This window comes from Calypte anna, chromosome 3 (genome assembly GCF_003957555.1).
Source record: "Calypte anna isolate BGI_N300 chromosome 3, bCalAnn1_v1.p, whole genome shotgun sequence".
Taxonomy (NCBI): domain Eukaryota; kingdom Metazoa; phylum Chordata; class Aves; order Apodiformes; family Trochilidae; genus Calypte; species Calypte anna.
Window position 1 is genome coordinate 62,848,792 of NC_044246.1, and position 26,962 is coordinate 62,875,753.

At 39.4% G+C, this 26,962-nt stretch overlaps 1 protein-coding gene across 3 annotated transcripts in view; it reads right to left on the reverse strand.

The window, feature by feature from the left end:
• Window positions 1–10,208: 10,208 nt before the first annotated feature.
• TRMT11 (tRNA methyltransferase 11 homolog) overlaps window positions 10,209–26,962 on the reverse strand; it is a 28,561-nt gene continuing 11,807 nt past the window's right edge. The window contains exons 8-13 of one of the 3 annotated variants that reach the window (XR_003987345.1): window positions 25,493–25,573; window positions 24,787–24,951; window positions 23,029–23,101; window positions 22,199–22,350; window positions 18,774–18,894; window positions 10,209–10,812 (exon numbers count right to left, since the gene is read on the reverse strand). Coding sequence is in view for 2 of the 3 variants with exons in the window: in XM_030447299.1 (XP_030303159.1) it covers window positions 10,681–10,812; window positions 18,774–18,894; window positions 22,219–22,350; window positions 23,029–23,101; window positions 24,787–24,951; window positions 25,493–25,573 (704 nt within the window). In the remaining variant the exon portion in view is untranslated. The remainder of the gene's footprint in view (window positions 10,813–18,773; window positions 18,895–22,198; window positions 22,351–23,028; window positions 23,102–24,786; window positions 24,952–25,492; window positions 25,574–26,962) is intronic. The other 2 variants (XM_030447299.1, XM_030447298.1) reach the window with 2 other exon arrangements.

Consider the following 26,962-nt stretch of genomic DNA (forward strand, 5'->3'; position numbering starts at 1 on the left):
ATGCTCCATAAGTGCCAGTTTCACACGACTGGAAATTATTATGAATCAAACCAAATCTCTCTCTCTGGGAGAGAGAATTTTAAGGGAAAGAGAAGTAATATTTCAGAGGTATTAAAAACAAAGCACTCAACACCTAAAGATCTACAGTCACACACAAAAAAGGAAGTTTTAGCTGTTGTGTCACAGACTTTGTCTGGGCTTTTCTACACCCTAAAAGCCTCCAGAACCTGAAGAGAGAACCTGCAAGTGCTTCTGGGCTGCAAATAATTTTGTGCCCAGCTGAGGTGTTAAATCCCATGGCTCCAATACTGATCTTCATGGTTTTTCTGAGGTAACTTTGGCACACTACATCCCTGGATGACAACAAGAAAAGAAACTATCAGCAGCCACAACATAGCTCTTAATTTAAAAGAAAATAACAACACAGCATAAGTAACAAGTGAGTAAATAACTCCCTCAAAGGTAACCCATCCTTCTCACTTTATCTTGTCTTTTCTCAAAGACTTGGTCAATCTGTTTAGAAAGGCAGGCAATGGTTTTTCTTCAGCTTTCCACAGTTTTTTTTTTATTCAGCAAAGCCCATTGTGACACAAAAGAGCATCAGCTGATTTCCTTCTGCCAGGAGGATCCTGGGTGATTCAGTGAGGAGCTGCCTTCCCCGCAGTCAGTCTGAGGTCAAGGAATGATGTGACAGTGACCACAGTTTCACAAACACAACGAGCAAATCCAACAGCTCACCTCCAATGAAAGCAAATTCACTCCCTTCCAGAGATCTTTTTGAGCAACTATTTTTCTGCTGGCTTAGCAAGTTGAACTGACACAAAAAAGACTCCAGTATGATCCAGTCAGTGTAAGAGAAGGCAACTTCGATGAGTACAGCGTGAGAAAAGCCAGGAGGAGGGGACAGGGATAAGGCACCAAACCCCTCTCCTTTCAGCAGCACTGCACTGTCACATTAGCTTCCCTACTTGTGAAACCACAGCCTGAGGACTTGCTGTGGAGCAATAATTCATCTACAGAACCTTTCATGAAATGCAATCTGGTACTCTACTCCCAAGCAGGATTTGTATCTCACCCATCAGGTCCCCAAAGCATCATACATATTAAGTAACGATCTAGTGAAAGGGGAAGTAAAATTAGCCGTACAAATATTTAGATAATCTATGAAAAAATAAGTGGGCAGCAACTCATTGAAATCATAAGCCAGAAAACTGATAAGGCAGCCAAAAGAACGGAGGGATATAAATTCTGTGACCACCAAAAGACACTAAGAAAGGAGATATTTTGATGCTCTGGAAGGGGAATTGGACTAGATGATCTTTCAAGGTCCCTTCCAACCCCTAACTTCCTGTGATTCGGTGTTTGCTCTCCTGTGTGTTTCTCAAATTCTTGTTTTTTGCTGTATGTAAAAAAATTACATTTTTCATTTTTGGATGGAAATGAAGAGACAGGAAGGACTATTTCATAAATATTCTTATTCAACATTATAGAAGCCACAGCTGACATGCATATATGAAATACAGGTGAATTAGCTGGCCTCACTGTAAATGTGAGTTTCAGTAAAACAAGATATTACCAACCAGATAATTCTTAAATGAGGAAGTCTGAGTCATCCATATCCAAGAGCTCTAGAAGAACAGACTGACAAGTGCTCTGGGTTTACTCCTCTCCACTGACTACAAGGAGGCTACCATGGCTGCTTTGGCTTTTTCAGGGAGTTCATTTCAATCCATTATTGCTGTAAGGATCACACAGGCCTTACTGTCAACAAAGAACTTCCTATATTGTCTTCTACTTAAACTGTCCTCTTCAAATGGCACGCATTATTACCACTGAATACAGTGGATATTGCTTATGCAAAAAGTAGTGTTTCTTGTGGCTTAAGTTATCAGCTTTTACATACTGACATTCCAAGATAAGACAAGTTGATGGAAAAGCAAAGAAACACATTAATATATTTTTTTAATCTCAAAAGCATGATTCAAGGCCTGCTTATTGTTGAAAACTGGAAAATGCTTAATCAATATATATTTTAAAAGAATTATGTCCAAATTTAAGCTTTGTTTTTGCACTAATACTATAAGCAGTTGAATGGTGACACAAGTTTTCAAGGGCACAATCAGGAGGAAATAACTTTATATAGACCCTGTAAGGAGAACACATTATCCTGAACAACACTTCCTGCTCATAAAAGGATAAGCAGAGAAAATCCACATGCTGTTATAGAATTCAAAATGCATTTGCAAAGGTGTCAGTCAGGAAAGATGATTTTGCTCACACACTGTGTTCATTTGGTATGGAAACATACAAGCTGATGGCTGAAAATACAACTAGGTGCTGCCTCTCCTGAGTGAAAGGCTGGAGTTCATCTGAGACATTTCGCTTTCCCCTTTCTGCCTCCTTGAGTCTATGTTCACCCTACCCCAAGGGACCCTGAGAAGGAAAGAAGACTTCAGACACTGCATTTCACCTGTTCCTTCCATCCAGCTGGGAGGGAAGTCAGGGGAGCCTGCCAAGCATCTGCTCACACCTGCTGAGCAGCCAAAGGCGAAAACCAGCAGCTAATGGTGACAAGGAGCACACCCGCTAAAAAAAAGCCCTCAGCCACGTGGAAATGAGTGGAAGGGGTAAGTGTCCCACAAGATATCAGAGGGACTGCCTGACATCCAGTGCCAGCCTGGAAACAGGAGATGCTGCTGTCTACAGCACCTCCCATACTGCCTTAGCCACCTCCTTCGCAATCTTCAGACTTACCAGGCATTTTAAGTGGTCGACCTAGGAAAGTTGCTGTTGCTGTTGGTAACAATTAACAGAATGTTACATAAATATAACCAGTAGTATTCCTTCTCCAGACAGGAGGTGCTCCAGGTGGGGCAACAAGGCACTCAGAGCACCTGCATCCCCACCAACAAGCACTGGCATCTGATTCACAGGCCCACAAGTAGTTTTTGGATGCCCTCATGAGCTACAAACTCTCACCTGGAATGGCTCCATCTGTGGAGGGGGCACCCTTGGGCAAGGTCATGGGAAGAGGCTGTAGTTCAGATCAGTGCTTTTTCTCCATCTCAGTGTGGTCACAAAGAACTGAGCACAAGGAACAAGCTCTTACTAAGCTTACAAGTTTCCAGAAGATTCTCCTGGCAAGAGGGAGGAGGGGAAGGAACATGGGCCAATTTAAAGAAATGAATTTAATTGTTTGTGGCAGTAGGAGAGCTTGCAGCTGCCGTCTCCAAGAGGCCTGGACAGTAAGAAAACACAGCATTAATGCTGCTAGAATTAAGCAAGTGAGGTGAGGACCCAGAAGGCAGGACTTTGGGACACTCAGTGGCTTCACATCCCTGAGGTGACTGAGAGTGCTGCACCCCCACCTTTGCCATTTTTTGCCATTTTAAACAGTCACTTCCCAGCATGGGCAGCTCACCCTGGAATGCACACTGGCTAACACGTGGTGTGGCTGGTGGGAGACACCAGCTCCCCACACACTCACCCTGCAATCAAACCCTTGCCCTGCAAAAGCCAAGATGCTGCTCCCCTCCTGCAAAGGGGAGCCCCAGAGAGCTCCTCAGGCATATGGGAGCTTCTGGTCACCAGCTCCATGCCCATGCCCATGCCCCAGCCCAGAGAGGGGAAGGACAGGGAAAGCACTAACAACCGTGTCATTACAAAATCATGCTTGCTTATTTTTTTTTTTCTTTTTGCCTCAGAAGATAAGAACAGTTGGAGAAGTATATGCTGTGGGGCCTCAGCAAATCGACTGCCAGGATTTGCTGTTTAAGGCTTTCATCCATCCAGTTTTAATCCAAATTAGTAGGAGCTTCAGAAAGGGATTCTGGCAGAGTGACAGCTGGAAAGATTTCCATCATTAATTCTGCCAAGCATATAAAAATACAATTAAAAAAGAGAAAAGGGGGTGAGATATAACAGTTCTTGGCACAAACATGTTTTGGTTTGCTTTTAGAGTAAAAACAAAAAAACTAAAGAAAATCTATATTTAATTACAAAATATTCCCCATCTTGGCCTTCTTTGACATCTTTACATAAGGCTACAAAAGCTATTCCATGGTTATTAGAAAATTAATTTCTCTCTGAAGTAGAAATTTTTCTTGCTTTATAAATAGTCAAGGCAGCTGGGGGTGAAAGGGAAGGTCCCACTTCCCTGGCCTCAGTGGCACAGGGCCTGTGCAGTTTTTTTGGCAGGTCATTCCCTGTAGCAAGCAGCAGCAGTTTATTGAGTTCAGGCAGCTTGTCGAGTCACACCAGGGAATAACAAAACAGGGAGCCAGAACAGCCACTCGTGGGTCTTGGGTGCTTGTGCATGTTCACCCAACTTGCACAAGCACATTAATGCAATAGTGTTCACACACACCTGCAACTGCAGGACTGGCAGAGGCATCACACTACAGAAGAAGCTGCTTGCCAGTAACCACTGCTGAAGAGCAACCCATGAGTGCACACACGTGTGTGACAGACCCAGTTGCAAGCCAGGGAGACTGAACCACAACATTTTACAAATTCCAACCTTGACGAGTATCTCATATCTAGTATCTTAATGAACTAGTCCTTTGTCTCCTGTAATGTAATAATTTTTTTCAGGGGGTGTTAAGGAATGAGGTTCAAAGCACAGGCATAGAAGTACTTTCTGACACATATACATTTTAAAGAGACAGTGGAAACTTCCCAAACCTTTCCTAAATTGCTAGGGGTTTGTTTAATAGCAAGACAAAAGGTTCTTTCCCAAACAGGAGCGTGCATTCAATGCTGCTGCTTACGATTCTGGTTATCCTTGGCTCTGCCAGCACTGATACTGCAAAAAACACATTGCACCTGCCTAGCACTTCTTATCTCTGGATCTCACTGCTTTATGCAAACAGCCTCGAAACAAAGCTGTAGGGCAGAACAATGTATAAAGGCCTGAACTGCAGCCAGAGAAGCATCAGTGCACCCACAGCACACATTCACACAAAGAACAGTACTGCAGCTCGTTGGAGATTTCCTGGGTATAAGGACCTATCCCTCCATTTGCATAGATCCAACTAATCCCAGGATTTTGTCCACACACACAAAAAGTTTTTTTCATTTCTAGCCAAAAATGACAGTATTTTTGAACCTTACCTTCTACTTATTAAGAACTTTCATAGCTAAATTTATTCTGTACTTAAATTATCAGCTTGTGTTTCTCCTAGTGCTGATAAAGGATCAGGAATTAGTCTTGCTCCAAAATACAATCATTGGTGTAATTCCCAGTCTTTAGTGGAAATCTCTTATCAGTCTTTAGTAAAGCAAAATCACTCTGGGCTGTAGAGCTGTGACACTGAACCTTCATCCTTGGTCATTACTTGGAGACACCCACCTTTAGGGACAGGCTCTTACAGAAGGAAATATTCTGCTTAATGGATATATATTTTGCCAATGGTATCCCCTTATGGAGATGAGATTCTTTAGTTATGTAGTTAATTACAATTAACTACTTATCCCATCACATACAGTAATACGACCTGTTGTTTTGCACTTTATTAGTGCAAAATATATTCGAAGGAATCAATGAAGAACAAGTTTTAAATTTAAAATTAGAATTTTATACCACAAGTGGCATTTTAATCAGAAAAAAATCTAAAATTAATTTGTAACGATAAGTTATTTTTGAGAGAATTAAAACAGTGATAATACTATGATGTTTTCACATCTTTATAAGATAAGATGCTTTTATTTTAACTATTTTTAGGTACAGCAACAGAAATTTTGGCTTAGAACATGAGATGATCATTGGCAATCCTCTTTTTTCTACATAGTGTTTTCCAACACCTGAAAACTGAATATAAAAAAAATCTGGGGGGAGTTTTAAATGAAGCAAAATGTACTCAAAATACTCCTTGTCAAACCTGATGTGCAAACCTGAGGCCAAAGCCTCCTGTACCTAGGTCCTCTGTGGGCTGTCAGCAATCTGTATTGTATCTCCTGGGCACCTCAATGACTGCAGTTACCTAAGATGACAATAATGGCAGTAAAGAGAGTAAGATCTCCATTCTTTTAATGAATTTTGCCTTTCAGCTGCCCACCTCATTTTAAAAAACCTTCAAGAACTAAAAAAGATCTTATTTGGCAAACTTACCCTCAAGTCCAATACCTTTATTACATCCAAATTGTCCTCTCTCTAGGGGCCTGCTAGCTAACAGAAAGATGACATCTCCTTTGAGTTGCGTCCTGCCCATCCATAGGCTCAGGAGAGCTGTCACTGATTGGAGGCACTGTACAAAATAACAGAAACCATAATAGAAAACCCTAATGAAAACAGTTATGGGGATACATACGTACATGGAAATTTTCACAGTCCAGTAAAAAAACATAAGAGAAATATACTTGAAAGGGTAGAATAGAGGCAGGTAAGGGGTATTTCAAAATTTTAAGTTTTGTGATCACCAAAACCAGAGACGTAAGAGAACAAGGTTAAAAAAAAACACATTTTCTTTTCAAATATCATTTTTTTTTCAAATATCATTCAATAAAAGAAAGGCAGAGAAGTACACCAGCCACTTCTTTCTTCTGGGTGCCCACAGCTTTTTTTTTTTCTAGAAGGGAACAGGTTTCCAGACTGATAAGACAGCCTTGTTTGACTCTGGACCTCAGCTTAAACTGCAGACAGAGTGTCACAGTTTTAACCAGAAACCAGGTGACAAGTGCTCTCTGTTATTCCCCCTACTATGATGTTCTTCTTTGGTGATGAATCAAGCAGCAGGAGCAACAACAAACAGACAGACCCCTCCCCAAGGGGCTAGGGCCAGGCTTCCTGAGGAGTCATATTCTGTGAAGGGGTGGAAAGAAGAGTTAGTAAAGAGAAACATGGTGGAGGTGAGCCAGCAGGGAACAACTTGGCCTTCTGGAGACTTCATCAGCTCCCTGTCAGCTAAGCTGACAGATGCTTGTTGTCCAAGAGGGAAACCTAGAACCACTGCTCCAGTCTTGCCCTCTTTCATAGGATATTTTTGTCTCTGGAAAATCTGTGCCCAGAGGACAGTGCAAAGTCACGGGGTCACCATCTCTGTGACATCCTTTGCTGGCTGGTGGCCCTGAGGCTGTGCAGTTGTCCTGGGGACAGTGGTAACAACTGCTAAGAAGAAATCTTAAAAAACAGCGAGAGAAGTGAAGATTCAGAATAATTAAAGTATTTCCTCCATATAATATCTCTACAGTTAATAATTATCAAAACAGCCTGAGAGCAGGCCCACACTTTATCTTAGCAGTGTTCTTCACTGTTTCTCAACAGGTGAGCCTTGACTGAGAACTCACTAAAAATATGACTGCCTTCTACCAACTGCTATGTGCATGGATTCCTATGACCCTCTTCCAAGTCTCAGCTCTGAGCTGAAGCACCAGTCTGATGGAAAGAGACACAAGATAATTGAGGAGTTCCGCCACAGTCTTCCAGCCCCATTGCACAGGTAGAGAGGAAGGGAGGATCCACCAGACTCCGAGTGCTGCTGTTGAAGTGCTCTTACCTAGTGAGCAGACATTGCTGCAGTGCATGGTAACAGCACAAAGTCCAGCAACAGGTACCGTGGAAACAAAACCCCTACTCTGCTAGAGGAGATTCAGTTAGAATTTGTCCCAATTGTCATTAACACTGGTTTCTTAGGTCGGTTTAAAGGGAAGACTGTCCTCTCCTTGAGCTGACACATCTGCTTGACTCATCAGTGGGATAATGAGAAACTACCAAGACTGAATTTTTCTGAGTTGGTCTCATAGCTTGAGCAGGAGTGGAAAGTTTGGGTGAGACCTTTATGTTCATTCTAAAAATGCTCTTTGTATGCTTTTATTTGGATCTTGTTTTCGAGAGAAGATCAAGTAGCAGCAGAACCACCATTCATTGTTGTAGAAGCCACAAAAAACATGTTAGTTTTTGTCTCCAGGTCTTGTTTCCATGTGGGCTCTTTGATGTTTAATGAGAGTTGAATTCAGACTACGACCTTTTCCCTGGAAGAGATCAACTAGATCTTCTTCTTCAATGATTCTGCCTGTTTCAATGAAATCTGTAGCTCCACGTTACCTGTAAGACCTTGCCAAACCTTCTCTCAAACTTGTTCAAACAGGCCACTAATTAAAAGCGGTATTACAGAGGCAGCAGGTACGGCACACAATTAATGCAGAGAAAAACTTATTCCTGATATTTTTCTGCTTCCTCTTCCCATAGATACATGGGAGGCTTGGCAGCTGGGGGCACCACCACCAGGCAAAAGGGCCCTGTGAAAAGAGGGCTCCTTCCCTTTGCTGCCTCAACAGATCACTCCCTACAGCAAGACACAGCCTCTTGCCCACACGACCTCGCAGCCGATTTCAGCTCCTCCCTCCATCCAGTTTGCTGCAGAGCGACACAGCCCTCCAAAAATAATGTTTGTTTTTCAAAATTGGAAAATGGCACAAACCACCCCAAAGGAGAGAATGACAACGGCATGAGTTCAGCGCGGGCTCGCGAACTGGACCCCTCCCTGCCAGGGACAGGAAACTGGAACCTCACAGAAAGAGACTGAATGGAACCAGATCGAAGGAAAGCGCCAGAAACCGCGGCCGCCGATGGCCAAATCCTGAGGAAAGGATAACTCAGTGGCCTGTCAGCCCGTTGCTAGAGCCAGTGTGAGACTGTGTCGTGGCTCTGCAGCTATAAATGCCTCTGCTTTGCAAGTCTGCAGGTACAGCAGGCTGCAGCATGCACATTAAGCAAGGAGAAACTAAAGTGACCAGAAATATTTCCAATTGATGCCTTTAAAGTTGGGGAACGGCAGAGCTTGAACATCTGATTTCAATTCTGAATTAATTTGGAGTAGTGGATGTTGATGAAGTACCCCAAATATACTTACAGTTTTGTTGCAAAATGGTATTCTTCAGTAATGATAGTGCTGTTATATATGAACTGCTAAACAGAGGCCACAACACCACTGCTGAATGGACTAAAAGTTGGACGAGACAGAGGAGAAATAAAGTAAATCATTCTCTTTGAAAAGACAGAGCCAGGTTTGCCACTACCTTACATCTTGTATAACCATTTAGATCATGTCTATGTAGGGTAACTTTTATGAAAATGAAGTTATACATGCATAATAAATCCATCAAGAAAAATTCCTTACCTATGAAGAACAGAAAGTAATTGTAATTTGTAAAGTAATAAAAGCTGAGTGCCAAATTCAATGCTAGAATTGAAGTCAGAAGTTACATGAAGACAGGTTTTCAGAAGCAGTAATTTTTTTGATGTAATATTTGAAAGTGATCGATTCAAATTCTGCTTTTGAAAAATTTTCTGAGCTTTGATCTTGGCTCCAAGTTTAGTCCAGAACAACTATTATATGGCTGATATAAAAAGTCTCAAAACAAAGTGATTTATAATGGAAACACAGAAAATAAATCACTATTTCAGAACTTCCTAACACACCACAGATTAGATCCAGAAGGTCAGACTAAGCTGTCATTAAGTACATGAGCTCTCCCTGCAGCAGCTGAGCACTGTGATGCACAGAAGTGCAAATTCAGCAAATGAACTCTATTAGATACACACAATGACTTGTGCCTGTCACTGGTTTTCTGGAGAGGTGCTTAAAGATTATCTACAATCTCCAAAGACTGTAACATGACCACAGTAACTCGCAGCGAGTTGAGCAGCAAGGCTTTCTCTGGCTGGAGCAAGTAGATCCAGTCACTAACGCCCTGCTGAAGAATATCTGACCACCAAAATGAGAAGAGCCATTAACATCCTGAATTAATGGGCTTAGTGGTTTTCAAATGAGGTATTTTCATGATGGACATGGTGTGGATTCAGCAAAGTTTGCCCTTTAACAAATACAGCTTCAATTTCAAAGATTTGACGAGGCTTAATACCATTAGGGAATCATTACTGATTTTATGCTGTTGTTGTTACTGCTTTAACTATCAGTTTCTGAACCAAAAATTGCAGACAGTTGGCTTGACCAAGAGTCAAGGTTTAGGAATGCAAAAGCAAATCCAAGGTACAGATGAGCTTCAGATGTGGACAGGCTTCACAGGGTTTAATAGGCTCTCCAGAGTTTGTCAGGTCACAGAGGCTTTTTTTTCTCGGGGTGTATATGTGCGCGTGCACGTTTGTTTCTTTTTGGGTTTTTTGTTTGTTTTAAACTCTGCTTGGCTTCAGCCAGAGCAAACAGAATTCACACAAGCAGTTATTGCAGGCAACAATTTAAAAAACACTCCCAACGTTTTCTGTTTTATTGTATACCATTTACAAAAAAGCAAAAAAAAACAAACAAAAAAACCCCCAACAAACTAAAATGATCTTCTTAATAAGCAATCCTTGATCACCACCACGTGTTTCTGTAACATCCAGATGTTTACAGTTTAAGAAGCCAAATAATACTACTACTTTTTTGTAAATGTTAATGGTGAAAGAACAATAATAATGGTTTCAGTCAATCATAATTAGTACTTGAAAGTACAAATATAAATTAAATAAGACACAAAAAACTTGTACAATAAAATTCACTATAAACAAAGCTAATTAAAAAGAACTGCTCTCAACCTGTGTTGTGGGTTTCATCTTGTTTTAAAATTAAAACCAGTATTTATTTTTCTGAAGCATCCAAATTAATGTTCATATCCAGATGTCCTTACAAAGAAACACGACCCTCATTCTTTCCTCATTTTTTAATCTGTTTATATTATATTTTACTTCTGATTGTCCTTTTCTTCCTTGGCAATACGCTTCGTCACACCACTGAAATACTTCTCACGGAATGAATTGTGTCCCCTGTATGGCAAATATTGCCCATCCGATAAATAGGAATCCTGATCTTGATCCTGCGTGGTATAAAAATGCAAGCATTAGGTTTTATGGTAGCATATTCAGCAGGTATTGTCCCTGGTTTTCCTCTAGACTTTTCCAGGCAGTTATAAGCAAGGCTTAAAAGTTGGTGGGGTTTTTTTTTTGGTTTGTTTTTCTTTGGGATTTGAGGTTTTTTGATTTTGACATGGTTTTTTTTTTTTTGGTTGGTTGGTTTGGGCTCTGGGTTTTTCTTTTGTTTTTTTGTTTTTACAAATCAATGGCAAACGTTTAAGTCATTAGATTGATTAAAAGAATTAAAGAAAAGGAAAACACAACAGAATGCTGAGGTTTCCATTAGAATTAACAAAATCATATATACATCCTACTGCAAAGAATTAACATTTGACAGAAATGAAAATCCATATGCAATGGAGTCTCATTTGATATTGATCAAACACAAACTTTATGTTGGTTTTGGCTGGGTTTTTTATGTACTAATTCAAATTTTCATTATTAAAGTCTGTCTAGCAAAATTATTCAAGTTGTCAGTACTAAACATTTGAAGTTTTAACAGTGCTGTATCACTGCAAATAACATCACCAGAATTCAACCCTCGCATGAATACATGAGAGCACAGATTCTATGCCACATGGATTATACAAAGGAAAACACAAACATTAGTTTCTGAAAAAAATATCTTCTGAATAATTCGTTCACTCAAAGGTTTATGGAAGTAGGGAATAAACAGAAGAGGAACAAAAATAACTAAGCTGAATTGCTACAGACACTGAAGCACTCTCAGAACATTTTTTTCCTTGTGCAGTATTCACCTACATCTGAAAGTTAAAGTTCATACAGTAGATCCCTATGCATAATATATAGCTTACATCGGCCAGGAACATAGTCTAGAAAATTGGTCCATTATTTATACACAAAGGTTTTGTTCATTGTGTACTGTAGCTGCAGATACTTATAAATTAATGTTATCAATACTCTAAGATAATCAAGACATCAAACTTTCATCTAAGTGCTAAAGAAAATTGATCACAACTTTAAAAACTTTTGACACTTATGGCTGAGGTGAGTTTTTTATGCTAATAGCAACATGGAACTGAGATAAACAACCTCACGCAGAACAAATGAACTCTGCTAAGAAGAAAAAAAAACAAACACAAGAGAACTAAACCACTACTCTTAAAATGTTTTCTTCTAAGTGCATCCTCATCACTGAAATTTTTTTCAGCAATGCAGGAACACAGATTGGTTCATTACTAAAGTTTCAGTTCAGGGTTGTACGGTCATATTTGAAAATGAGGTTCCTCTTGAATGCTTTAACATAAATAATAGGAACATAGAAGTAGATTTAACTCAGTATTTTTTATACATTATGAAAGTACTACAGTGCAAGGATGAACTGAACTGTAGTGGACAATCTTCCTCTTCAGCTACTTTGTAGCTGAAATTCAACACCTCTTCTTCCTTTGGATATCCTAATATCCGTTCTGAAGGACTGAAACAAAAGGTTTTTCAACACAGCAAGATGTTTGTGTGCATGTACAAGTGCCCTCTTCTGGGCACAATGAGAAGTGAAGCACTCACCTGCTATCATAGCAAACAACAGCAGCATGCCACTGGCCTAGATTAAGTTATTATTACTAAGTGTCATGTGGTTATCTAAAAAGTAAAGCGTGCAAACCACCACCAGCAAATTAGTTATATTTAATTAGTGCAAGGTTGGAAAATAGCAGGACAAAAATGGCTCAATAAACTCATTGCAGACACTGTACTATCTATTACTGCATTTTGGTCACCCGTGAGGCTGCCACTTCTAAGATACTTGCTGGCTGAAAATCAACACTCTTTTCACTTGTCTGTGGGGCAAAAAAATTATTACTGGCAGTCAAGAAACAAGGAAGATTTAAGACTTCTCACACTTTTCTCACAGCCAGTTTCTACCAACTTCCCCAGGTCTCTTATCTGATGAAAAGAGCACTTATTCTTCCCCTGGATTTGCAGGTCAGTTCCCCTTTCTTGGTGCTTGAGGACATGGTTTACTGGTGAGTCATCAGGAATAGGGTAATAGGGTTAGGATGAGGCTGGACTCCGTGATCTTTAAGGTCTTTTCCAGCCTGAGCAATTCTATGATTCCTTGACCTAAACATATATTACATTTGTATACCTTTGGGAGGTATTTTAATGATAATTTTACATAATCTGTTTGTTTTGAGAAACAGATGAGATACTTGACCCTGAAAGAGAATGATATATGGGTTAACAGCATTTTAACATAAAAATTAATCCCCACAACCTCCAAGAGGTCACACATCTGTACACCATTCATCCTGATTTCTTAATTAACAAAATGCTGATTCAGGGTGAAGGGAGGAAGGAAGAAAGGAACTGCCTCCCTCTACCCCCAAGCTGGTTAGGGTAAAGAGAGCATATATGTTAGAAAACAAACACAGCTGTAGAAGAGGCATCTGAATTCATGAAATGGAAACAGGTTTGGTGCATCACTCCACAGCAGAATCCACCTTGTAAATCCAGGCCTCAGCAAAAGTGGTGCAAATCACTGCTCACTTGACGAGCAGTCTAGCAGTCTGGCACAGATTTCTTGGAAGAGCTTATAAATGAAGCTCCTGGCACACATCACATTAATTCCAGCTTAAAAGCTTCCATTACCTACCTCTTTGCTGTACAGACACAACTGTCCCATAAAGATAACGACTTTAAGGAAAGATAATTGGGAGCTGCTTCTTAAAAAAGGGAAAAGAAAGTAAGAAACCCTAATCTACCTGGCAATGCCACTCACTGGTGACATTTAATAGTCATAGCTGTTTTACAGGCAAGGTGAGAACTGATGACAGAATCACAGAAAGTTACAGGATGAAAGGGACCTCAGAAGATCATTGAGTCCAACCCCCCTGCCAGAGCAAGGTCACCTACAGAACAGGAACACATCCAGGAGGGTTCTGAACATCTCCAGAGGAGGAGACTCCATGACCTCACTGGGCAGCCTGTTTAACTTGCAGTCTTGAATTTGCTCAAGAGTGCTGTAAGCTGTAAAAGGAATTCTTGGATTCTGGAGACCAGTGATTTCCAAGCAAGTTCTAACTTAGTGTATTTTATATCTAGGAAGGGAGCTGAATGGGTACAATCTGAACACTAGGGATAGGCTGCATTTAACTCTACAAAGGTAGGAAGTTGTCAAAACTCATCTTCATAGAACAGTTTGTTGAGACTATTTGCACTAGAATGTGCCTGGACATCAGGCACCAGCTTGTCTGAGTAAGGCAGCCTGTCAAACATCCTCAGTTAAACACTGTCTTGAGTAGCATAAATTGGTAGAATATGCACTCTCAATATCCAGCAGGAATGTTTTGCAGGAGGAGAAAATCAATAAAGGATGGTGTCAGTGTCAACTCTCCCTCAAGTGAATCAGCTGTCCAAGGCAGTTAATATGGATTTTTTTTCCCTTTCTCTTGCTTTTTTTTAAAAAGAAAAAGTTTAAATTCAGGGAATAGAGTTGAACCACACTATCTTAAGGAAGATGGTCTCTTTGCTCCTCTGAAAGAGGAATAAGGAGTACTGCTTGTGATACACAGCCACATCTAGGGGAGTGTGACTCTTTGCACTTATTTCCTTTGAAACAAATGTCTATTTTTTTTTAAGGCATGAAGTCTGTAATTAGTTATTCAACACAAAACAGTATGACTTCCCCTAAATAATTTCCAAGACTGATCACCAATGATCAACCTACGTGGCATTAAGTCAGCTCTTTCCCCAGTCTGCCAGTACTACCAAGAAGACAAAGACTTCTTTTAAAAGAAGTCGTAACTGAAGGTGTTCGTTAATCCCTGATCATTCTTTATGATTATCTTTGGTTCTTACTTTGAATAATTTAAATTATTCTCAAAATGGGAGACTAATTGTAAATGACAGTTATCACATAAACCTTTTCCTCTGAAATGTTTTATAATTACTTCTGTGACAACTTAAAACCAAAAAAGCTTTTGTCCAAGTGCATGCTACCGAATTGCCTTTAGCTAATTCAAGCTTTTAATTTACTTGCTGTAAAAAGACAACACTAAAAAAAGGTGTTACAGATCTCCAACAAATAATGAAAGAGGTGGAAGAAAGAGAAGTTTTTCTTTAAATCTTGGCAAAAATTAAGTAATATTCTAAAGGGGTTTTATCAATCTAGCATGTCTCAGTTCAGCCTCAGGGTAATTACCCACATTCAGGTTTTGTTTAAAAAAAAAAAATCTTTCTAAGCTTATCACAACTTCCTACCACTCAACATCTGGTGCTGGACAGTAGCTATAGAAACCACTTGTACTAATGTTACACAGCTATAAACAACACCGAGCAATTTCCAAACCAGGGACAACAGGCTCATATCCGGGAACAGACAGTGCTAAATTCAGTAGGAAAAATGCTACACCAGTAATGACTGCAGAGTGACTATGATGTGGAAATGCTGGACCCATTCAGCATGGTGGATTTGTATGCCCAATGCTCCAGAGTCTTTCCGTGGGCAGTCACACACTCAGTTTGTCCTTCAGTGAAGTTGTCTCTTTCATCATGCTGTGCAATTTCTAGGGGTCTCTCTTAGCCCTTGTGAGTTACAGATCTCTCCTCCAATATTTTTTTTTTTTAAGTACCACTGATTGGAAACTTCAGAACTTGGTAGCATTTACCAGTCAAATAGATAGCATATATTTCTGTAAGACAGCCCAGCAGAAGAACAAAACAAGTAACTTGGCAACAACTGAAATAATTCACTGTGGTCTCCAAACTGCACCACTAATTTCATGTTCAGTATCTGATTGTATTAATCTTCAGTTAAGAGTTGGGAGTGTTAATTGTTAAATTGAATTTGCTGTGAAATCTGTAAATAGTTATTGGTGTAAAATGCTAGGGAAAACAAAGAACTGCATAACAACAATGACATGATTTGTAAAACTTCTTAGCCTCTTGTGAGTACTACACTAAGCTGAATTAAAAGGCATTTTAAATGTTTAAATGAGTGCCTTTTACAAACTTGTTTAGTAAACCAAGCAGGAAATATCTGGAAACATAAATGCTTTTATATTCATAAAAATTCATCCACTCATTTGGGAAAAACAGCCACAGCTTCAACTACTGAATTTTATTATAATATCTGGTGAGTCAGAAGTACCCAATTCAAAGGTTGTCCAAGATACTAAAACAGGAAAAAAACATATTCCAGGGACACTGGGGTGGTGAAATCTTAGACACCAAACAATAAGACCCTATCTAAGCAGGCACTAAGGAGTCAACATGTTGGTTTTTTTGTTGGACCAGTTCTGCATCATCAGAAACAGTGCTTTGGTTTTGGTATCTTTAAATAATCTAAAAGACATCTGGAGTGATGAGTGTAAACACCTGCATAGTTTTACCTAAGCAGTAAGGCTGCCAACTAAACTCAGGTGCTCAGAGCTAAGCATTTCCAGACGTGAACCTGTCAAAGTATGTACTACAGAACAGGTGATGCACAAAACAAGAGTAACAAACTCTTAAAGTCTGTTCAAAAAAGGGTTGATACATTTTTTAAAATTAGAACATGTTATATGAAAGCAGGGGGAGTTAAGAGATGTGTGCATGCCTGCAGGGCTATGTTCCTACTGGCATCATGGAGACATGGTGGGGTGAGTCCTGTGACTGGAGTGTTGGAATGGAAAGGTAAAGGCTCTTTAGGAAGGACAGGCAGGGGAGATGAGGAGGGGGAGTTGCCCTCTGTCAGTGACCAGCTGGAGCGCATGGTCACTCCCTGGGGATAGATGAGGACTCCAAAGGCACAAGCAGGGCACAGGCAATCCAGGAGGTTCCTGGAATGTGTTGGTGATAACTTCCTTCTCCAAGTGATAGAGGAGAGGTGCTATGCTGGACCTTGTTCTCACCAACATGGAGGGGGTGGTGTGGAATGTGAAGTTCGAGGGCAGCTTTGGATGCAGTGAATATGAAAGGGTGGACTTCCAAGATCCTGAGGGCAGTGAGAAGGGCACACAGCAAGCTCACTACACTGGACTTCAGGTGAGCAGACCTTGGCCTCTTCAGGTACCTTTTTGGTAGGGTACCATGGAAAGCCCTGGATGGAACAGGAGCCCCAAAAAACTGGTTAATATTCAAGGATCACCAACTCCAAACTCTGGAGTGCAACAAAGAGGCAAAAGCACCAGGAGGCCTTCATGAATGAACAAGAAGCTCCTGGACAAAAATCTCACACAAAAAGGAAGCCTATAGAGGGTGAAAGCACAGACAGGTAGCCTGGGAGGAATACAGAGAAAATGTCCAAGCAGTCAGGAATAAGGCTAGGAAAGCTAAACCCTAATAGAATTACATCCACCTAGGGACACCAAAGGCAGCAAAACCCCCTCCTATAGGTATGTTGCTGATAAAATGAAGACTAAGAAAACCACAGACCCTCTCTGGAAGGACATGGAAGACCTGATTAACTAGGGTATGGAGCAGGCTGAGGTACTCAGCAACTTTTTGCCTCAGTCTTCACCAGTAACTTCTCAAGCCCCACCACCCAAGTCACAGAAGGCAATGTCAGGGACTTTAGAATGAAGAGCTGCCCACTGTAGGTAAAGATCAGGTTTGACACAGTTGAAAGAATCTTAAGGTATACATGTCCATGGGACCTGATGAGATGCATCTGCAGGTCCTGAGGGAACTGGCAGATGAAGCTGCAGAATCACTATCCATCCTAACTGAGAAGTCTGCCATCCTGCCATGGCAGTCTGGTGAAGTTCACACTGACTGGAAATGACGAAGCATAACCCTTGTTTTAAAAAGCTAAAGGAGTGCTCAAGGCCAGGTTGGACAGGACTCAGAGCAACGTGGTCTGATGGCAGGTGTCCCTGCCCATGGCAGAAGGGTTGGAACAAGATGCCAACCAAAAGCCATGCACAATTCTATGATCCTACAGCACTGGCAGTAATAAAATTCCTGTAGAAAGCCTCAATGAACAACCCAAGACAAACACATCAAAAGCTTTCATAATTTACTTTCTTCAGTTCACTACTGGTGAAGTTGACAGCTATGGCTCTGAACTCCACATCAACTTTTTTTTAAAAAATTCAGGTGTTGCACCAGAGTCTCAATCATCATTATCATTATGAAAGCAGTACTGAAACCCTGCTGTGTTATTAGTGCAGGCACCATGCAGACAGAGCAGTGTGACTGTATCTCCTGTCATTTAAAATAGCTCTTCCAGCTGACATGGAATGTACTAAAAACTTGTTCACCATGCTTTGCATGTGTTTTCAATGGGAATTTGCTTCAACTTCTTTTAGCATATCTTTTAACAGTATTAGGTGAGAGAAACAGCAAGAACAGAAAGAACTCTTAAAAAGGGACTTCCCTGGTCTCAGTGTCTCAGAAGAGACACTTAGTGTGTTCCGAAACAAAAATCAAAAAAAAAACCAGACAGTGTGCTTCACTGTACTTATGTTCCAGCTACATATTTCCAAAAGATAAAGGAGTACAACTCTAAAAATGAAGTAACAGAACTGAATACATTAAAACTGTACTATCACACTTGTAAAGACATTTAATATTTACTCAGGCACCAAATTACCCTTCGGAATCAATGGGAATTTAGGTATCTAGGCATTTTTGCAGATGAGCTTCAACGAGTTCAGTTTTCCAATAAAACAAAATGCAACTTTCACAAGTAACTAAGTTCAAAGATCTTTGACACTGTTACGCAGCTTGCTCAGGAAGAAAAGTTTATCAAAAACTGAGAAGAAAAAAGAAAAGACAAAAACCAGAATCTACACTAAATCACAACAGTTTTGTTTGCTGATTTGGTTTTTTTTTTTTAAAGTGTAGTAATATTACAAAAGTTCTAACTTGCATCATAAAAAACTTGTGTGATAGAAATAAGGGTCAAATGCTCAGTTGAAGAAACTTCTCATGAATGAAATACCTACTATTTAGAACAATATAATTAAGAATTAAAGCTTACCTTGAATTCTTTCACCTTTTCCATGGTTATCAGGCGCCTTGATGTGTGGCTGGAAAGCATCTGCTCACAGTTGCTAATAAGTTTCAGGCAAGGGTGGCGGGGAATGATCTCTTCTGTATATCTGGAAGAAATAAACATTCACAGAGCTGTAAGCTCATGAACTGGAACGCTTCAATCAGAAACAAAATTTGCACAGATTCTTCACAAAGTGGCTTACACTAGAAAGCTGCTATACATTTTAATTTGATTAAAGCAAATTAGGTACATGTGCTTCAGAATTCTTACATAATATGCTCCAGTCATGTTGTGACATAAAATCACAGAATCATAGATTATATTAATGCTTCATAGTAAAGAGACACACACATTTTCTACATGGATTTACATGATGTTAATGCATGCACACAGCTCTGCCTGTATGATTTCAAGTGCAAAATATCTCAGCCAATCAGAACCAATAACTTCTCTGATTTGAAGGTATGATTTTAAATATGTATTTTGCAGTCAACATATATGAAGCTGCAGGAACAAGACACTTAACTCTGGCTCTCTAAAAGGAGACCATTACACTTGTAAGTGTATTACACCAGCTAACAGTGGCATTCCTGGATTTGGTGTTACAAATTTATCACATTGGAATTACTTTTTCTAAATGGAAGAAAAAAAATATTATCTTTTCACATCAGGTGGCAACAACATCTGCTTGCAATTTAATCCTGTCTACAGAAGTAAGGAGTTACAGTGTTTTAAATGTCCCCATCTCATAAACATACTATTTTCTGTAGAAAAAAGTTTCTCTAGATTGCTTTCAATCTTTCTGTTTCTACAAATGCTGAAAGAGGAATTTAAGGATTTAAGAGCTCTGCATGGGACTAGAGGAGCAAGAAATAGTGAGCTAGCTAATGAGACAAATACAAGATCAGACATTCTTCCTGTATACTGAAATATAAATCAGCCATTTAGTTTTTGCAACAGGCTTTCCTGGAGCAGTTACTACAACATAATACAGCAAATGGTATATGGTATTGTCAGTGACCATAATTTCATAAAAATACTTGCTCTCATGATTCTCTAGTGGCTGGTGATTGATACAAGTCAGACATTAAAAAGCAGAACTAAGCAGCTTTCACACCTTACACTTGAACTTAAACCTCTGTATTTTTCCTGAAAAGAAGTGCACACACTTTACAAAGCATATGCATTGTTCTGCAAGAAAGAGAAGTCAAATCCAACCCAACTCAAAATAGGATCAATCTAGTAATTTCTTAAATATAATAGAGAGCTGTTGAACAAGTAAGATTATAACAAATACAGGCTTGTAAACAAACAAACAAAAAACCCCAAACCACACAGTACTGGCTCTCTGACATGTTTCAAAGGCATGTTCCAAAGTCTGGCATTTCCAAAGGCATCAGACAGCCAATACAACATTTCAGTCACTTAGTATGTGAAACTAAGTCACAGTTTCTGCTAGCTGACATCAGAATATGCTTTTGACAAAGGAGAATCCAATTAATTCTAATTTTTTAAATCCTATTGCACAACTTTTGATCCATCTAGTGCCACCAAACTGCCTCTCACTTTTAAAGGTAGATGCTCTACCAAAACATTTTAGAAGTTTCTCTTCATAACCACATAAAAGCCTGACTGCAAAGGAATTAAAAGAATTCAGCCTTAACAATGATTTCAACATCAGATTGAAAGAGTAAACTTTGGAGTGAGATGCTATCTTGCAGAGGGACAGATCATTATCTCTGTTAAAAAGCCTTGTCTGTTAGCATTAATGCATATGTTTCTACATTCTTTCAGGTAAAATAATTTCAGAACTTAATCAAACATGAAATATAATAATGGTTTCAACGGATATCCTATTTTAATGGTTTTGTTTTTAATTCAAGGAAATTCACAAGAATCCCAGAGAACACATGAACCTGGTGGCAGGTGTTTCCAAGGGATATTTTATAACACAACATATTAGTATACAGTATCTTCCTCACATACTTGCTTTAATGTTTGTCCCCGTGTTCATCATTACAGCTGAAAATAAAGTGGCTATACTAATATGCCGTGCTAATATAGTGACTTCAGTATTTCAACCTTCATTTTATAAAATCAATTCACAGTAGTATGTACAAATTTACTTTTTTAAGAGGCAGCCCAAGTTTGAAAACTGACATCCCCAAAATAGCAACAAAAGTAGAACCTGAATGTGCAGTTCATAATTATCTAATATTGCTCTACTGTGGAAACATTTCTTTAGCAATGTTTAATGAGCTTATTAAAAGCTATAGTATTTTGAGAAACAGATTAAACTCAGTAATTTCAGAGTTTATTAATATGGAAATCTGGGAATTCACAACCACAAAAAGCCTGTCAAGGGTTAGGCATGTACAGACAGACATTTTGAAAAATTAGCTGTAATACGACTAATGGTATTAATTGTTCTGCTTGTGAATAGTGTTACAAGAAAAAAGTCTCACATACCAATTCTATCATTCAAAAAAAATAATGCAAACTACTAAGCTCACTCTTCTGTTAAAATAGCTCCTTTTGATTTCCAAATTATCAAAATAGCATGGGGTAATTAAATGTAGGACTGTCAAAAGCATTTCCATGGTGAAACCAGGAACAACCACCACTTTATATATCAGTATAGTTTAATTGTACATAGAAACATACAACATTGTAGAAGCACACACCTAGACCTGGAAGATATTTAGAACCACCTACTCCTCACCAGCTCCCCACTTTACAATGAAACAATCTTGAAAAAAATCAGAACCTAAAAAAAAACCTTCATCAAAACCTTCTCATGGAGATGCTGAAGTCAGGTATGTAAACATGTCTTGCCTTTTAAACTCAGTTATAACCCTAGGCTGCATCGCATCCTACAGCATCCTACAGCATCCTAACGTCTCTGCAGGACTCTGCAGTTCTTAACAGGGCTGCTCTCCTACACATCCCTGCCTCTCACTGCCATCTTTTGCTCACTTGATTTGGATTTCTCACAAGAAAGCTAAATCAGTGGCACCAAACCCAAAAGACCCAAGAACATTCTCTCACAGGATCTTGTAATTACCTCTATCAACTACTCTAGTAGAAACACATATTAATAAGACCCTTGCTACGCCTACATTAGGGAGCCATCTACACCTTGAAAGATGTAGATGTATTTTCTAAGTTTAAACCTCAACCCACTGGACATGCATTTGTAAAGACACAAGAAAGCATTTTGCTTTTTGGTAGCAATCAGGAATTATCTCCATCCAAAAACCTTAGTTCAAAATCTTCTTTCTGTCATGTGGAGAGATAAAATATGAAGTCTGAGCATTACTCTTTAGTGCTACTACTATGGAAGGTCCAGCTGTGCTATGCCCCAAAGAAAGCACAATGAGAACACATCATCTGTTTGACACACTACATACCAGAAATCAGGAATACATACTCAGGCCTGTATATCGGTAGCCAGTACACTAATCTTCCTCCCATCACCAGATATTCTGCAGCAAACTTCAGCAAGTCAAAAAAGATGTCACTTAGATGATAACTGGATGAAACGAAGATGTGATTTTCCGTGCTAAACAAAAAATTTACAGGTGTAAATGTAAAAGCACAGATAAAACCCACAGTTTTAATTAAAAAAAAAAAAAAAAAAACAAACAAACAACCCCAAACTACCGAACAAACCAAACCAAAACCAACCAAATATGACTTCCCAAATTTTCTACTGGTCACTTAGACTATCATCTTTAGTACTTCTGGAAGTCAACAATCACTAGTATGTTGGGGATAGTTATTTTATGCAGTATTTTTGTTAATGGCAATTTAGATTATAAAGGCAGAAGACAGGGTAGGCCAGGCAGTTAAGAAGCCATGTTATCTCTGCAGATAAAGCAGCAGTGAAAATCCAAGAGATAAAGGTAAAACAGAGAGATTAAGGTAAAACATTTTAGGCTGATTGTGCAGCTTGCATGGACTGAAGGGAACTTTCTGAGGACACAAAACACAAGGTGGCTCACAGAGATGAGAAATCAGATTTGAAATCTAAGCACGTGCAAAAGATAAGCACAGAGAACAAAACCAAGGATTTCAGGAAGTGATATACTAGTTTTGTAAACAGAACGGGCTTTTTTTTAATTATTCTTTTTATTTTCAACTGCTGATAGCCAACTGAGAAACATTAAAAGATTCTAAAACTGTGACTGGGTTTCCATTAGGATATTTATATTCAACATCAGACAGGCAGCTTACCTACCTTCTTTCAGCTGACTTTACTGTGTCCTTTTGTGACCCCATTCTGCGAGTAGCTTCTCTGATACCATATGGTGCTATACAAAGCAAATGCATAATGCAGATGAGACCCTCACCTTTTGTCCAAATAACATACAATTATATTATACTTACACAACTGCACAAATGGTCGCTTATTAAAGCCAAATACAGATATATGGCTATATAGTTATTAAAGAAAAGGAAAATAATTACAAGGTACAAGTTGATAAGAGCAATTTTTTCAATATCTATTAAAAGTTTCTTGCTCCAAAAACTGTTGCAAAGACAGCATTTCAGATGCTAAGAGGCTTCTAGCAGGCAAGACGTTTGCTATGCTACAATGGACAATGTTTTTCTGTTTTGTTCATTGAAAGATATTCCTCATATTTCCAACAGATGACAAATAATCACATCCTCTTTTGTCTTGACAGACACAGGCATCTCTCCTATAGCAGTTCACTAATTTATTTCATGTTCATCATATTTGGTTTTGTGAGACTTGTTTCAGCATCACGGAAGCACCATGATCACCATTTTGTAAAAGCAGAACTTGGGACACAATTTGCAAACTCAATGCTAAGTCATATTAATATCCCACACTGTCTTATCACCAAACAGACCCAACTAAAATCAGTAGGCAATCCAGCAAAAAAAAAAAAAAAAAAAAAAAAAGTCCCACTCCCTATTCCTTATTAGTGTGAACATGACACTGTAAGAACTAGCACTAGAGAGCAGAAATAGCTGTATCAAGGTTTTTTGTTTTTTCCCTTAGCCTTTACTCCAGCTCATGCATGACAAATGGTGATAAGTACATGGGGGGCTGTTTTTTTTTAAAAAGAGGATCCTTTCAAACCGCTACTGCTTAAGTATACCAGAAATGCATCAGAATTTCTCTTTGGAACCACTCCAACAGACACTTAATGTAAGATTCCACAAGTCCCTGAGAGCTGCACGGCAGACTCCAGTGTGTTGCATATTGCACCAATCCTAACAGCAGCATGACCCATTCTGGTAAGAAATCTCTGTTCATCAATAAAGCTATGCCTTTCTTGATTGAGAGTTATTCAAAGGATGACTTTCAGCCATACCAATTTTTACTGGGGGACATAGCAAGACGAACCTCTTTTAGGGCACGGCACTTCAAGGTCCAACCAGGTGTTCCAGCAGAGACTCACAAATAGTGCTCTGAGCCCATAGCCCTCAGGGTTGACCAGTCTGGATCAGTGCTATTGCTCCAAAAGTGACTGACCTCTCTGCTGGCTTGCTCACGATGAGCTGAGCCTGTGAGTTTGAGCCTCACCTTTTATTGGCCCCCTAATCCTGCTCATACACAGTGGGGGCCCACCCTAATCAGGCACAGGTGGGCTTAACACAAGCTCATGCCCACTACCTGGTAATTAGTGGCACATGGTTGCCTCATATCACTACAGGGGACATAATATTCTCTCCATGGAAGTATTACCACCAGCTTTTCTACACAATTTAAGCTATCATTGCAATAAATGCAGAAATGACAAATGCAGAAATGACAAATGCAGAAATGACAAATGCAGAAATGACAAATGCAGAAATGACAAATGCAGATCCAGTTTTCACAGCACTACTCTCAATGGTCATCTTTCTTAGTATGGAAACTGTAGATCTGCGCACCCAGCAAGACATTAAATCGACGTACATAGGCACAGCCATAGGTAATAACCTCTTGGTCATTGTGATGGGGCAATAAAAAGCATTAACTTACGATCTGTAATGATTGCATCAAAGAGCATCCCTTTTCGCCATATTGGTCTTGAAGAATCAGAAACGAGCGCATCAAGGTAATATTGCTCCAAACCATACTGTCTCAGATTAGCTCTGATATTTTCATCCGGCCCTCTCCATTTCTGGTTCTTTCTGCTTGCCTTGCCTGGGGGGAGGGGACCACAAATTGGGAAGAAACATACTCAAAAACAACAAACCATTTTATAGGACAAGTTTTCATATATTCTTATAATTTATTTTAAGGACATACAATTGTCACGTGCAAACCTGTATGACCTGCCTTATTCTACTCACTGTTACAGCTACTTGCAATAAACTTCACAAGTAGCATGGAATAATGAAAATGCAGGAGAAAGGTTCTGCTGCAGATATAATTTGCAATGCAGTTTTTCAAAGACATACAAATGGCATCAGACTTCTTGGGTTAGGTTACAAGATGCTTCCTACTTCACAGGCTAAGAAAGCACACAGCTATTTTAATTATTACATAGAACTTCGTTTTGCTTTTCATTATTTCTTTCATTAAATACTTCCCACTTAAAATATAAGAAAACAGTTTAGCCGTGACACATGTAACTTGTGTAAGATTAACATTGCTTTGAAATCTGCTAAGTATCATCTGCTACCATCAGTATTCCTAAATTCCCACGAATAAGATTTCAGTGGCTTAAAAATACATAACATACCTAACCCATGGATTGTGTTGTAATCTATATCTGTACCACACACGTATGCTCCAAAGTGTGCTGAGGAGATTAGAAGGCCACCTATAGAGGGTAGAAAAAGGGGAAAAATATAAACTGATGTCATAAATGCTAACTGTTTTAGGATATTCACTCAGGAACTTCATGAGGTTACACCAGTAGCACACTACACCCAAAGCTACACCCCTCCCGCCCCCAAAATAATGACACTAATAATAAAAAAAAAATTAGTCAGAATCACTATGCAAATATAATCAAAGATAACAACACTAAATCCATTGTCTGCTATGCCTGATGTTTCTTATCTTTCTATGCCCTATGTCACTCATTATCTCTGGAGACTCTTCTTAGGTGTTTGTTTATGGTTTTCTGTATTTCAAGGCAATAAGATCCCTTAACGATTACATGAACCCAAAATAGCAAACAATTTAAAAAAATCACCAACAAATGTCAATTCTACTGTGTTCTCAAAGTCAGCCTCCCTAACTGTGTCTGTAATCAAACTTGTTTTGGCCATTTCCTGAGAAAAAAGCAATGGTCAAGAATCTCATAAATTTAAATGTCTCCAATGTAAACAACAATATTAAAAATATTTCTGTATTTGCTTTGCAGCGTGAAAACTATATACAGATGCATTTTTTTCCTCTGAGTATGATGCCTATTTTGTCAGTACATCTACTAGCATACTCATCCCACAACAAAAACTATTTTTTTTTAATCACCACTACTGTGATCTGCTTTCCTAATTAAAACAACAACCACCTACCAAAAATCATGTGTTATTTCCCCTTGAAACCAGACAACATTTGAACAGCCCACAGACAAGATCAAATGACATTATCTCTTTAACATCTTCCAAATGAAAGAAGAGGACAGACAGGAGACTGCTGTGTTGAGCAGCTAATAAGGAGCTCCATAGCTAACTGGTTTAAAACAGCACAGTGGCTGAGAACAAGGCTGGGAACCCCACACTACTGATGTTAATTGCTTATGGATACAAAAAAGTCCTGCTAAAATAAAGGGGGTGAAGAGCTGACCAGCACAGGGAACAATGTGCGAGGTGGCCGTGCAGGTGACAACAGCTCTCCCATTCACCACTGGTGTGGAGAGGAGCATCTCAGGTGGCTGCACTGACCCACGCCACCCACTTGGCACCTACAAATCCCTCACACGCACACTGCGTGCACGGGGGAAAGATCCCATTTCAGGGAACTGGAAACCTGCTACATCATATGCTAATGAACTCTACCAAAACTGAAGGAGAGGGAAAAAAAAAAAAAAAAAAAATCCTCCGCTTTTTCTTGTAAAATGGATCAGGGAAAAGCAAGGCTACTCACCCCAGAGGAGTCACCCATTTCCCTTCTCGGCTGCAATCTCTCAGAACAGATGGGCAGTACCTCGAGAGTGTCAAGACAAGTTTAGCTAGCCCTGACCTCAAGTATGGCATACCAC